Here is a 15307-nt window from a genome sequence, read left to right on the forward strand (position 1 = left end):
GCCGCGGCGACCGCATTTCGATGGGGGCGAAATACAAAAACGTCCGTGTCCCGTGCATTGGGGGCACGTTGAAGATCCCTTAGGGGTCAAATTTATTCTGGAGTCCTCTACTACGGCGTGCCTCATAATTAATCTTGGTTTTGGTACGTAAAACCCCAGAATTCATTAATTCCTTAACTCCACGCCAACTATGTCAATACAAGGCCTGTGAGCCCGTTTGAAAACAATACTTTTAGTTTGCAACGCGTTTTCAGTTTTCGTAGCTCTTGTTTCCGCGCTTAAAATAAAGCCGCTGGAGCGCGCAAGCGGCGTTTCATTCTACAGGTATTGTACAGGAAAGACATTGACTCACAGTGGAGAAAAGGAACTAGGAAGCTTCCCAGCACGTATGCGACGGGTATAGTAAGCAAAATGGCAACAAAGAACGTCAAACGCAACGCCAAAGAGGCTGAGACAATCACCTGGGCAGCGGCAATGGAAAATAAACCTGCTATGAGTAACTACCTAAGAGGTAAAAAACGAAACCAGGAAAGGAACAATTTATGTTAACTTAAATGGAAGCTCTTTAGTTTTCCAAGCGAGATCAGGATGCCTTAGAACGCGTAGTTATAAAGCGAGGTACACCAAGAAGAAGCAGCATGCGCTTGCCGCGGTAAAGCTAGGCAAATGATGGAACGTTTTATTAGAAAGTGAAGATATCTACACAGCCGTCGGTTTAGGCTCTGGCCTCCATGAAGCCCTTGGGTTCAGGGATAGCAGGGCAAGAGCAAACATATGCACAATAGAGATTAGTGGGAGGCGATTGGAAGTTTGGTGGAAGAAAAGTAAGGGAGACCACAAACAACGGAGGCGCACAAAGTTCCCAATAGTGGTTCGGAAAGTTTGCTGCTGAGAATTCTTTGTGTGTGTGTCTCTCTCTGCGTGTGCGCGCGCGTGCGTGTGCGCCTGTGTGTTTGTGCGCGTGTGTTTAAAGACAGGTAAGACATTAGGTAAAATATGAACAAGAGCTTGGTGGCGCTACCCACCGGCCCGTTTCAAAGCGGGGGCCCGCCCACCCGACTATAAAACCATCAATTAGTTTCGCGGCCACGCAAAAATAAAATAAAATAAAAATAAAAATAAAAAAAAACGGAAACGCGGCGCTAACAGTGTGTGATGTTTTCAAACGTGCTCTACAAGCATTGCATTGATAATGCGGCCTTACAGTTAATTTTAAGGAAAGTTAAATAACAAGTATTAATTACCACACTATTATAAAACATTCAAGATTTCCCCGGAGGTTGCTAACAACATGCAGTTGGTTTAATTTTCACAGATGGCTTTGCTTCGTTATAAAACATTGCTCATGTTACCTGGAACAGCCTCGGAACGAACCAACAACTCAGGTCTCTGCAACACGTACATCAGCGACTTGGCCAATTTTTTTGCTTTGCTTTTTCCACCGCCGTCCCGCTAGTTCCGACATTGCAAACCCGCTAGTTCGGGAGTTTGTCACTGTCCAGTTTTTTTTTCTTTTTTTTTTAAGAGTACCGGGGGAGGTTATCACGATATCATGCGTGACACTCCAAAAGTATCCGGGAGTCGAGGGCTCATAATTGCTATTCGCCGTAATCTAAACAAAGGGGGATCAAAGAGCCGCTGCAGACTGGCGCCTTTTTCTTAAATAAGTAAACACAAAACAGGGAACTAAGCGGAAACGCCAGGAGGAAAAAAAGAACAAAAACAAAACAAGATTCTACGCGGCTATCCGCACATGACGCATGAGCGGTACCGCATTATTGCAACCGAGAACAAGTTCCAAATTGCATGCGCATATTTAGGTGCGATAGTCCTGAAGCGGCACCTTGGCGCATGAAAAAAAACATTTACGGTGGGCTTCAGACCGGGCCTATCCACACAGGACGTAATGTTACAACTCAAAAAGCACATAATCGACGGCATAACCAGTGACACCAGGGGCATACTGGCCCTGGACCTAACGAAAGCGTTCGACGCGGTGAAACAGATTTCTAATGGAAACGATCTCGGTGATGGGGCTCGGCCGGAAATTCCACTCTTACATAGGCTCCTTCCTCAGAGACAGGAAAGCCACGATCAAAATACGACAGGCCACGTCCGTTTGGTACACGCTGGGCGCGAGGGGCACCCCACAAGGGGAGGTGCTCTCCCCACTATTATTCAATCTGGCAATGAAAGGGCTCTCGGACCGGCTGACGAGTGACCAACGTCAATCACGCCCTGTACGCAGACGGCATTACGGTGTGGTGCCCGGGAGGGTCCGACGCAGAAGTCGAGCGGGCTCTTCAAGAGGCGCTGGACACAACGGAAGAGTACCTGAAGGAAACGGGACTCCGTCTGTCACCCAGCAAATCGGAACTGTTGCTGTACAGGCCCTCGAAACAAGGCATGAGGAATTTGACGCCGATCGATCAAATACCGATCAAATTACACACGAGTGCCGGCCAGCCGATCCCCAGAGTGGACACTATAAGAATCCTGGGGCTGCTAATTGAGGCTGAAGTCGGTAACACGCAAACAGTCATGAGACTCACGTCCAAAACGGAGAACATGCTCCGGCTGATCCTCAGGCTGACGAACCGCAGGGGAGGGCTCAGCGAGAGCAATCTCATCAGACTTTACCACGCCTTTCTCATGAGCCACGTAAATTGCGTAGCCTCAGCGCTAAAATGGACCAAGAGAGACGCGGCCAAGATAGACACACTGATGCGCAAGAGCATCAAGAGGGTTCTAGGTCTTCCGATCACTACAAGCACGGAGCGGCTCGATCGGTTAGAGGTGCACAATTCACTAGTAGAAATCATCGAAGCACTGACCAAGGCACAGGTCGTGCGGCTGTCGACTACCAGGGCCGGCAGACGCATCCTAGAAGAAGCAGGGATTAATGCAGAGTCAGAGTGCAACGCACGCAAGGTCGCGCTCAGCGCGGCGGTCAGGGGCACTTTCAAGGTAGAACCGCTTCCGAGAAACGTCCACCCGCAATTCAACGAGGGGCGCCGAAAGGCGAGGGCCCGAGCACTGCTGAAATCGACCGCCAACTGCCCGGGACTGGCGGCATTTGTAGACGCGGCCCAGTACGGGCGCAGCGACCGGTACGCGGCCGTCTCGATACGCTGGGATGGTACGATCATTAACGCAGCATCGGTCAAGGGGGTAACGTCCGAGGTGGCCGAACAGGTGGCAATAGCCATGTCAATGAGGGACCCCGAACATCCTTACGTATACACACATTCGCGATCGGCGGCCAGAGCATTCGCCTCGGGCTCGATATCGCGGGAAGCGGCGGCCGTCCTCGGCAGCGAGGGAGCCGCGGGTCATCACATCCTCAAATGGTTTCCAGCCCACATGGCGGCCGACGTGCACCCCGACTTTCCCAACGCCAACGAGCTGGCGCACGGACTCGCGCGAGGACTCACGCACCGCGGCGATCGTGGCGAGCGAAGTGGCGGGGAGAGAGGGGAGCTCCGAGATCCGCTGCTCACCTTCAACGAAATAACAACGCACTATCAGCTGTCGAGGAGGTCCTTCCCGCTCCCCCACGCTAAACTCACTAGACCACAGTCATCTATATTCAGAATGCTTCAAACAAGGTCGTTCCCCTCGAGAGGCAGACTGAGCTTTTATACACCGGACGTAGAGCCGCAATGTCCGGATTGCGTCGAATCGTACTGCTCGCTATCGCACATGCTCGGGCAATGCTCCGCGTTAAGCGGCACCGTGTTTAGCAAAGAAGACTGGGTGGACGCCCTGCGAAGCGACGACCACCAGACCCAGATCCGGACCGTCCAGAGGGCTCACGAAAGGGCGGAGGCTCACGGGCTTCCCGTCCCAACGTGGGTGCGGCCCGCGACCCCTGCCGGCCACTAAACCAAGAGTGGGTGGGGAGGGGTTCCTCAGGACTCAATACAGTTATTTCCTCCTCCTCCTACGAAGAAAGTATACAAGGCATAGACTGGAATATTCTAAGAGCTTAACAAAGTTCAAAAAAGACGCCACGCATAGATAGCATCCCACCTCGAAACGACCAACATGTCGTTTCAGAATTGTAGTTCTCGTAGCATTAATCACAAAATAAAACGCAAAATTAAGCGTAAGGATGTTCGCGAGCCCACATGCTCGTTCGAGCCATGTTCGTGCGGCTTCAATGACCCGAAGTCAGACGCACCGATAAGGCAAACGTGCCTTTACTGGTTCGATTCCTGCACACCTACCGTACTTTTTTCACCGTTATTTTTATCGAACTCGTGCAGAGCGCTGTAACAGCTGAGTCAGAGCCATGAAAGGCACAGAAAATCATATCTCACTTAGCTCTTTTCAATCGTAACCCAAGACTATTATTATTATTATTATTATTATTATTACTATTAAATTCCCCCATATTCCCTTCCTTGCCGTTTCTAGAAGCACTTTCCGGCGTCTGGCTCTTGCTTTTACTACTACTCCTACTAATACTAATAATCAGAACAATAACTTGCGACATAATTGCGCAGACGCCATGCGTAGTTGCATGTTGTTGCTGAAACGTTTACTTACAGTGATTAACTTGGTTCAAGAATAACAGCTAACTTCTATAGTCGGCGACAACCAAAGAATTACAAAAGCTCCGCCCACAAAAAAGCAGTGCACCTGCTCTTCATCTCTAAAAGAGAGCCGAACCAGCTGGAGTCCGCTCACAGCTTAATGAGTTTGGTCGGCTAACGTATAAGCTAGGCTAATCAGAAAATATAAGCTAGTTTTTGAAGCTAAAACATTACCTTTGGCTGGGCAGTGGCATCAGGATCCCCTATAAAATGAGGCTAGGCTTTCAGGTCTCATCCTGAAACCAGTGACGCAATGACCAATCTGTACGGACAAAAAGGTTATTTCAAACACGCGAAAACGCTTGACGTCGGGTAAATTAGTGAAGCTAATTGGCTGTCACGTCTATGCGAATGTTGTTTTAGTTGGACGGCGTAGATATAACCTTATTATTGTTAGGCTGTCACCGACTACGGACAGTTTTGTGAGTATCAAGCTAAACGAACACGACAATTCAAATGTATACCAGCGACGACGTTAATTTCATTACAGATATATATGTTTGACGAAAAGCCTATGCACTCGGAGGGCTCACCAAGAGCCGATTCTATGCTTAAAAATTTATTTCAGCACGATAGCAATCGATTCCAGAGCACCCACATATAGCTCTTGCGTCACATACATTTTCTTCCTTAAGTTTTATTTTTATTTGTTTGTTTGAAATGATAGTATAACGACTGAGAAGCAGGAACGGCGGGAACCCGAATTTGCCGATTTTCGTGTAAATATATATATAGAGAGAAGAAAATGAAATAAAGGCACAATGGAGAAAGCTAATTTAAGCCGACCTGGTCAAAAGAGACATCGGTTCGCGCATCCACTACGTACACTCCCCTCCACCAGACACCGTCCAAATATAAAACTGACGGCCCTCCGGCGGTTCGAAAACTTTGTCGAGAGAGTCCTGCCACAGAACTTGTCTGGACTCGATCCAGCACCCAACCCTGTCATAATGCGCAAAACGCAGCACAGCAAAGAGAGAAACCCCACCGCGCCTCTATTGAAGACTTTCTCCTTCCCTTCCCGCCCACGTCCTTTGCCACAAAGAAGCAAAAAAGTTCTTTCAAGCCGACGACTCAATCGGGAAAGGGGGCGCCATTCCGTAAAGATAACCCATTACGCGACATTGCGGTGAACGCAGTCCGCTCCCAGGAACAAACACGCCACGAGGCGTTAAAAGGAGCGGAAATTCTTTCGACGCGCCTCGCCAAAAGGACAAGGCTGTGCGAAAAGAACAAACTAACGACCACGAACGGCGGACGAGGCGGGGGAGTGCGTCAAAGTGATTAAATCGGGCGAGAACAAGATAATGCGCGCTCAGGCTGCCGAGAGACAGACACGGCTGCAAGGGGGGGGGGGGGGGGGGAGGGCGAAGACCGAGAAAGTTTTTGACGGCGTCAAGCGAGTTCTGAAAAGTGACGCGGGACTGACCACGAAAGACAGGCTGACAAAGAGACCGCGTGCTTCCGCGCAAAGCAGCTAATTGGGATAACACGCAACCGAGCTCGTCGTCGTGCCTGGGAAGCAAACAACTGCGATTCACCGGACGAAAAGTTACGCGCAAAAGTGTTAAGAACAAAACGCTTGTTACGGCAGAAAACTGCAAGCAAAACATCGAAGCTGCAGTTTTGGACAGCGATGCCGCGCTTCTTGCCATAACCCGAGAATTCCCCTCCGATTCGCCCGCCTCGCTGCTCCCGCTGAAACCTCGTGCGTACGGTGAACCCGGCGTCCGTAAATTTTCAGTATATACGTAACAACGCGAGCGAGACAATCGGGCCAAAGTAAAACGATCGAGACAGAACCCCTGTATTCACTTGTGACACTGAAGCCTAGCAAAAAATAAAGCAGAACAGGGCCTCCAGGCTGAATAAGCTCGCTTAAGAGAACTTGGGAGTTTACAAAACGGTGCCAACGCACACCGGCCATCTTGCCTCGTTAAAAAAAAAAAAAAGAAAGAAAAAAAAGAAAGAAAAAAAAAGAAAGAAACGCTGCACGGCGTCTCAAGGCCTCGCGAGAGAAGCGAGTGTGAGCTGGACAGACACCACTGTGTCCGAAGTCGGGACAAAGCTAAGGAACGCGTCCAGCAGTCAGAGGTACACGAAAGCATGCAAATGGACGTCCATTGTCTCACGTGTCGCATGACGAGCTGAAACGGCGCGCAGGAAGGCATGGGAGGAGAAGAGAGAGAGAGACTGACCGGTGAGTTCTTTGGCAGGCTGGTCCTTCCAGACGACGTGACGCAGCTTCCCTTGCAACCGACGCTCCTTCTTGAGCCGCTCGAGCCGCTGGGCCGTGTTGGAGCGCCTGTTGTTTGTAGCATCGGCAGGAGAGATAGACAGAAGCACACAATGTCGGGCGGCAGGGGAACTTGTGATCTGCAAACGTTCTGCTCCAAGCTTCGATGGGAGGCCGGCTCACCAATAAACTTTGGCCCAAACACGTACAAACAAGAAAAACAAAGGTGCATTGCACATGCAGAGCCCCAACTGCTAGCACTCCCTCAATATTTTTGATTCCGCTCAGGCAACCGTCACGGCTGCGAGTTGATACAGGGGTGCTATAGCCGGTTATAGCAGCACCGCTCTTCCAATCATGAACAGGCGGGTAAATCAATCAAAATGGAGAGAGAAAATATCAGGTCCAAAAGCGCTTTGTTATAAAATTACTGACGAGGCACCCACCAAGTAGCGGGACGCGTAGTATATAGCTCTCACCACGGTTATTGACGCTTTAGGCCGTCAAAAGCGAAAGTCTTTTCTGCATAGGTGCCATGGCAAAAAGGTCAATCGCGTTCGCAGCTTGGACATGCAATTTGAAATAGTGAGGTTTTGCAATGCGCCACTCAATTTCAAACAGGCAATTCAGTTTTATCGCGGCATCGGTAGCATTCAGAATTCGCTCTTGACGGTACTATCGCCAGGAAAAAGTTATGGAAATGGTGACGCCAGAAACAAGCGATTTTTCTCCATATTTCAAGCCTTCATGCGAGAAATGCACTGTGGTGTTTACGGACACAAGAGTGGAGGCACGCACTTTAACTGCAGGTTGCGCGTGCCTAGGCATTCTGTATTTCCCCCCCCTTTTTTTTTTCACGTAGGGTAGAAACTTGGGCAGGTTGCTGAAGTACAGTTTAAATTCTGGAAGACCAGCGCTGAGAAACAATACAAAGAAAATGTGTATTGAGTATGTGAAAATGTGTACATTGCATTGTGTGTGTCGTTCTTTTCTGAGTATTTGAGCACTGGTATTCTTGAATGTGATGCTTTTTTTTTTCAATCACATGCGCATCTCCCCATTCACGCAAAGCTAACACTGCACTGCAAAATGACCGCGAATAGGACAGAGGGGGAGTGGATCGAGCCGAGGCGTAGTTATAACACATGGGGAGCTTCTAGCGTTCTCTGGTGCGATATAATGCATCGCACAGAGACAGTCACGTAAACGTTGTCGACGGACCAGAGGGAGCAACGCAGAATCATTTCTGTGCGATACCCAAGAGCTAACGAGACGGCAGCCCTACGTACACCCTTTTTCGCAATATAGATGCACCGGTCGTGCCGTTATTCACCGTTAAATCAAACCAGTGCACATTTCGCTTCCGGCTGTCTTAAGACCGTTCTGCCTGTGACCAACGGCTTTCGAGTGCTTTGGGTCAGACTCAAAGCACACGCAGCTTTAGTGGTACACGTTCAGTCCCGCAGATCGATAAAAACGCCTCACACAAAAAGAATTAAAACGAAAACGCGAAATTAAAACAAACTAACAAACGAACGTTTATTTGCTCGTATAATATTAAATCCATTACTACGAAATTAAGTAAAATAGCGTTTTAAAAGCATACTTCATAAGTTTAGAGTGTCATCTTATTTTAATTTTAGTGTCTGTTTTAACTTCACTAAATCTTTTATGGCCGATGCTTTGTCTTCATCAGGCCCAGACAAGGCGCGTGCATCGTTGAAAAGGCGAACGAAAATGCCGGCTTAGACAGCTGTACTGCCCAAAGATTACAGGTGCTTCAACAAACGCATGCATGCGACTGATGCTTCCGGCACGTACCACAACCACCGCCATAATGCCCCAGCTGACTGGGAGCAGTGCGCTTGCTTGATGGTGTGTGAAACGCCCGAGCTGCTGTCATTTCACCGGGGCTAGCAAAACAATGAAGGATCATCAAAGACTGCGTTAATACTACGAGCTGAGTCGTGTATTCTTTTAGGAATTTCCACAACATTAAATTTTCGTTCGCGCTCTCAATGCGCCACTATTTCTCCGTAGTTTCGGTTTCATCACGCCCACCTCACGCTGCACTATTCTGCTTACCATACCTGCCGCGAACATAACTTGCAGCCTTTGAGAAGCTGATCTTCAAGTGCATTTGGCGATAGCCAGTTTCATAAACAGCGGACGCAAGAGATTCGCTCACCGAGGGGGAAAAAAAAAAGAACGCGCACGGCGTTGTACATGCGAAGAATCCAAACTCTGCAAAGTGTACGCAAGTCACATAGCGTCCGCTAACTTCAGGCCTGCTTTTCGTAAATCTCTACTAACAGGCACATCATCATCGTCCTGCGGCCGGCCCTTGAACTTTATTGTGGGATAGCACCACTCCGCGCCAAGAGGTGGCAAGGAGGTCGTCCGGACAGCGAAGCGCATCACTACAGTGTCATCACGTCTGCGAGCCTTCGTTTGAGCTTCTCCCTATACCGGAGTCCGCGGAAAGCGAGCTTGGAGGACGTGTGGTTAAGAGTTGGTTACTGAGCTTGCGGACTTCGTGCATTGCCCTTTCTCTCGCGGGCAGCGTTACCTGCGGTGAGCGCCGATGAACTCCATCTCGGAGACGATGTCGTAGGACTGGCTCATTTCTTGTTGCTGCTGCAGCTGCAGTTGCTCGGCTTCGGCCGCTAGGTCGGTGGTCACCTGGGAGGCCGCCTGCTGCGGCCAGGCGGCGCGCACGTCGGCGTCGCTCAGCAAGGCCAGTTCGCACAGGCCGGTGTCATCGCACGTCACGAACGAGTGGCGCACGTGCGACAGCACAAATCGCACGTCGTCGTACAGGGCCATCACGGCGTCCCTTATGCCGTTATAGGCGCACGGATGCCCACCGAGTCAGAGGAACGCCGGGAGTCCAAACACTCACCAAGAGAATAAATTAGCAGGAGAAGCGAAAACTATATGAGTATAGCACGCCGTCGACTGCGCTCTTTTTGTATGCCTACTGGGCCGCCGGCCACACGTTGCGCTCTCGCGGGGCGGCGTAGGAGCAGGCCCTATAGTTGCGCAGTCAAGTGCAGCCGGGGCCAAATACTCGAGTCCGCTGCGACGGGTCTCTAACAAACAGCCAACACACGAAGCGCCGTTCCGATGCGTGCGTCAGGGAAGCACTTTCCTGGCCCAGGGTCGCTGATGCCGCCGCTCCTCCCAGTGGCCACCGCCTGCTGCCAGCGCCGCTACGCTGGATGTTGGAGTCGGGACACAGCGCGCCTTGGCGGCGCGCCGTGGGCCTAGGAGTCTCCGCGGGACACCTGCGTGTGCGGAGGTAGCCCAGTGGTCACTACGAGTTGGGGGTGAGGAGTTCGGCATATACCACACAGCTTCTCACGGACAGTTGTGGCTGCGCTCACTGCTCTGCGACTTCCCGGCACTGTTACCGGGACACGCCAGCTGCACCTATGGGTCCACGTGAACCGACCACCAAGCTTATCCTAAGCTATGCACACAGTAGGCTCCAATAACGACGTATTAACTTACGTATGTCCCTTTCTCCCCTTCTCGGGTTTCTTTAGTATGCATGGCACGCCAACATATCTATGTTTCGCACCATATAAGTGAAGCTGCCGTGGCCAGATTTGTGAACTCGCGTTTCGACAGAGAAAAAGGTCTTACTAGGCACAGGTCGAGCGCAGAGCTGCCGCGAGCGGTGCACACAAAGGGTGATTTGATTTCCGTGAACCGTGCATCAAGCACACCACGTAAACATGGCCAGAACAATGCTCGAAACGAGCTTGTGCACACCTTTGAGGGACACCTATGCCGTTCCTTCTTTCACAGCTAGGACCACTTTTCTCTCTCAACTGCGCATAAAACGGGATCCAATCCAAACAGTGATACCGCGTGAAGGGAACGTCACTTTCATGGTCACGCTCTGTCTCACACCACCACTGGAAGTGAAAAGACGGAGCCCACTCGACCGACTAGCTCCGCAGTCGATGTATATCACTTGCTTCACTGCAAACCGCCACAAAATGTGAATCCAAGTTTATTAAACGTATATTTGCAAAGACGATGCCGACTTCACCAGGCGTAGACATAAAAACATTTTTTGGACAGTTTAGCTGTGTGCATCTGCAAATCTTCCACCCCTGCACAGTATGTACCGCAAGATTTATCAAACACTGAGCACAAGTATACCAGTCACGCAGACCACTGCTTTATATTTCTACTTAATATTTCCACTGCTTTCTAATGTTTGTCTCAACCACTTCACAGTGTGGATGAAGATGTGAAGAATACCGGCACACCGCACCTGCTTGATCACTGTGCAAATTGATTGTCACTTTTACGCTGTTGTTCTGCCGAGTGCTCGCAAACCGAAATCTAAATGTTTCCCCTATTTCGCACGGGATTGCGCGCATTTCAGGAATTACGCATCCGCAAAATTATAGTGGTCGGCCAGTCATTCTTCAGTACGGCTTTCCGCTCTCTCGAATGTCCCGACAGACCACAACACTGACAAAGAGCACATAATGCTGTAATATACTGGGTGGTTCATGCTTGGTTACTACTTTAACGCAAATATTTAAAAACGGAGATGTGCATTTATTGCGTGCGTGTTTATGTGGGAAGTGGGGGTGGGGGTGGGGGGTGGAGGATGCTTAACCGCTACGACAATTCTGTCAATTTCAGCGGACAATGGACAGAAGAGTAGCCACTGCAGTCTTATAAATTAGCTAAAACCGTTAACCTTACCTTTTAATTACTGGTCATGAGGCCCGTGTCGCAATAGCAGTATGTCCGGGGGTGGCCGCGGGCCGGAGCTAAAGCAACTTACGCGATTTAAAAAGCGTTATCCGTTGTTGACCGCCAAAAAGAAATTATTTTCCACCCTCCGATCTCGAAACGGCGCGGACAAGGAGCACCGGAACCGGAGTCCAAGCGGGGCTTCCGGCGTCTTCTTTCTTTACGACAGCGGGTTCACCGCCTGCGTGAGCCTCTTCTCTCGAGAAGCCCATCTGTCGACGAGAGACCGTCACAAGCGGCACAAGTGAGCGAAGGCGGATTGTCTACCTCAACAGTCGACCGCAGTGAGCTGCTCTGTCTCGCGACAGCGCAGCACTAAGTCAAACTGACTAAGTCAAAGTGACTAAGTCAAACGTGACAATCGCCTTCTACGAAGCTCCACTCCTTTCTGTGCGTTCAGTGAACAAAGGTGCCCGAGTGATTGTGCGCACGCTCGCCCTCAACCGCGGATCCTTCGGCGACTCTGGACGCTCCTATTGGACGAAGGTATGACGGCAGATTCCCCTGGCCTAGGGAGGACAGAGGGGATGCTTAAGCGGGCTTTCTTTTGCTTCTCAGGGCGTGCTTCAATTCAGTCTTGCTAGACCGTCGAGACGTAAGGTTCTCTAATCATCATGCAGATATTGTAAATAAACCCAGTGCTCCTCGTTCTCGATGAGAACTTGTTCCTCCCTTCAACAACTTCCTTAGTGTGCATGAGTCGGACGACGGCTAGGGACAGCTACCCCTTTTGACATGCCCGACCCGAACTCTTACTAGCCACTATGGGAATGATGGTTAGAACATTTTCGTGCTTGTGGCTTCAGACGTTCAACTGGACTAAATTTCAAAGCTCTTTATACATTTTTTTTTAATGCAGCAGACAATGAGCCTATAGGAACACGCACAATCGTTGATAATGGCAGCGGTTTCGCTTGTTCATGCGTCCATGCACGACGTAATGGTTTCAATATCGGGCTTCTGCGCTAGAGGTCCCGGGTTCGAATCCTGCCATCGGACAATTTTAACAATGTTTATTTAATTACTTAAAACGCAGTGCTTTCTTGAAAATGATCAGTTTGCAAAGTCACGCAGCCGTTTGAAGCCAGAAGGACGAAGTTCAGGCAAATCCCATGACGACTGAACCACCTTGCTTGCAGCTCCCGTATACACAGAATTCCCCTAGTAATTGTATGGAACTATATGGTGTCGATAAATCGCCGCAACGGACGACACCTTTCAAATTGCGTAAATTGATGTTCTCTCACGGCGCCCGTACTGTAATGATGCCACTGAAGGAGGAGGAAGTAAACTTTATTGCTCTAGAAAGAGTAATTCAGCGGTCAGGCAGGATGTCTTCATCTTCTATTGGTTGATGACGATCTCCGGCCTGCATGGTTAGCGCCCCCATTCCAGGGCACCACTGAGCGTGGCTGCTCGTCGGGCATGATCCACCAGCCTCCGTTGGAGGCTAGGGTCGCTGCTGGAGAACGCGCTCTCCCACTGCTCCGCACTCGGATGCGCCCTTAAGCATGTAAATTTAGAGCGATAGATTATTCGTCTATCGTCGTTTTCTGTGCGATATCACTTTGTTGGGTGGAAAATTGCAGCAGAAGGTCCGGCAGCTGCTCCTCAATTTTAACCATCCGCGTCAAAACGGACGAGTTGACGTAATTTTCACGCCACTTCCCTCAACGCCGCTTCTTGTGAATCAGCCAGTGGCGACGTCGTGAGAGAGGTACCCCAGTCCACAACAGGATCGCACCACTTCGATTTTTCATTTTCATCGTTTACTCGCTCCCGAAAAGCTCGGTTTTCGCTACGAATGACAAAATCGTTATAAAAGAAGCCTGATCTTTCCATCTAGCTCGACGTATTTCTTTAGTGTCCCTTTAATTAATGCACGGTCTGCGGCGGCTACTCATCCACCCAGCGCCACTGAATCACAGAGACTAGCACCGAGAAAATAATTATCGCAGCGGCATCATTAAAAAAAGTATATTCCTCGATATAATATGCCTCCCCTTCCCTCCCCATTGAAACATCTTCCTAGTTTTCCGGTAGGCAAGTATATAGTTTCGAAGCGACGTCTTTAAACTGCGCAGGGCCAGATCACGGAACATGCGGGTCTGGCTTTCGACGGATGGGCATTCAGTGTGCGTGGCCGTGTCTCCCCGCGAAGTCGGCAGGAACGCCACGATCGCCTGCAACTTACGGGGCGGAGCCCATCAGATGCGACGATGAAGGTCGAGCACGGGGCAATACCGTCGCAATGCTATCTCTGCACCGCCTCAAGGCACAATCCTCCACAATCCACAAGACCCCTCCACAATCCCCGACCGAGCGATGTAAAGGTGCTCGCTCGCAAGTCACCAGAAACAAATGCTTAAGCAGCCACTCGTTCCCACCCCCGTCCTATATGATGTATACACACGGCTAAAAAACTCGCTGCGCACTCCTGTCCGAGCCTTGCGCAGCCAGCCGACGCACGCACTGCCGACGCTCCAAAACGCTACATTCTCTCGTCGCTTGCCGCTTTCCGTCGTGGCGTTTTACGCCGGCTGATCGTCGACGACTTCGCTGAACAAGGCAAAGATGAGGAGCAAACACCGCCGAGAGCTATTTGAGAGCGATCATCATTCAGTCACGGAGAAGATCTTGAAGCGAACGAACGCCATAAGCGCCGCCGGCGCTGGTCCACCATTTACGCGAGGGCGTCGCAGAGAGAGAGAGAGAGAGAGAGAAAGAGAGAGCGGACACGACACCCCCGGGGATTCTCGAAAGAACGCGCGAATATACCGCCGATCGGATGGCCGGGAAGAGAACGGGCCTCGTCATTCACTCTGTGCGGGGCAGCGCAAGGGTCACTCACAGGCGGCATGCCTTTTTTTTTCTTCAACATTTCAAACGAAACGGAGGATCTATGCAGCACGAGAGGACAGACTCGCTTTAGGCACCGGACACGCATTTTATCTACCTACATAACTATACGATCGCCCCCTGGTAACAAACTAATGAAAGAATCAGAACGCAAGGAAGAAAACAACACTCGGGCAAGCTCATAATGTCTAACGAGTACAACAACAACAACAGACAATTTTTATGCTTCCACATCACAGAAATAACGTCCGTGAATCAATGCTAAAAGGCGCAGAGCGCCGCACGCGGAATACACCGCTGGAGGAACTAAAAGACCTTGTATTTGCCTTTACGAAAAAGCACCACGACTGCTCTTTTAAGCGTTCGAATCCAGAGTTTCCTATCCGCTCCCCAACAAAGCACGCACGCACGCACGCACGCACGCACGCACGCACGCACGCACGCACGCACGCACGCACGCACGCACGCACGCACGCACGCACGCACGCACGCACGCACGCACGCACGCACGCACGCACGCACGCACGCACGCACGCACGCACGCACGCACGCACGCACGCACGCACGCACGCACGCACGCACGCACGCACGCACGCACGCACGCACGCACGCACGCACGCACGCACGCACGCACGCACGCACGCACGCACGCACGCACGCACGCACGCACGCACGCACGCACGCACGCACGCACGCACGCACGCACGCACGCACGCACGCACGCACGCACGCACGCACGCACGCACGCACGCACGCACGCACGCACGCACGCACGCACGCACGCACGCACGCACGCACGCACGCACGCACGCACGCACGCACGCACGCACGC

General features: G+C 51.0%; 1 protein-coding gene across 2 annotated transcripts in view; it reads right to left on the reverse strand.

Moving 5' to 3' along the window:
- The window catches only part of Sin1 (SAPK-interacting protein 1), a 129021-nt gene that overhangs the window by 58170 nt on the left and 55544 nt on the right, over positions 1–15307 (reverse strand). For both annotated transcript variants that reach the window (XM_050196284.3, XM_050196285.3), the window contains exons 4-5: positions 9404–10121; positions 6797–6903 (exon numbers count right to left, since the gene is read on the reverse strand). In XM_050196284.3, the coding sequence (XP_050052241.1) occupies positions 6797–6903; positions 9404–9660 (364 nt within the window). In that variant the 5' untranslated portion in view covers positions 9661–10121. The remainder of the gene's footprint in view (positions 1–6796; positions 6904–9403; positions 10122–15307) is intronic.

The sequence above is a fragment of the Dermacentor andersoni genome, chromosome 1 (genome assembly GCF_023375885.2).
Source record: "Dermacentor andersoni chromosome 1, qqDerAnde1_hic_scaffold, whole genome shotgun sequence".
Classification (NCBI taxonomy): domain Eukaryota; kingdom Metazoa; phylum Arthropoda; class Arachnida; order Ixodida; family Ixodidae; genus Dermacentor; species Dermacentor andersoni.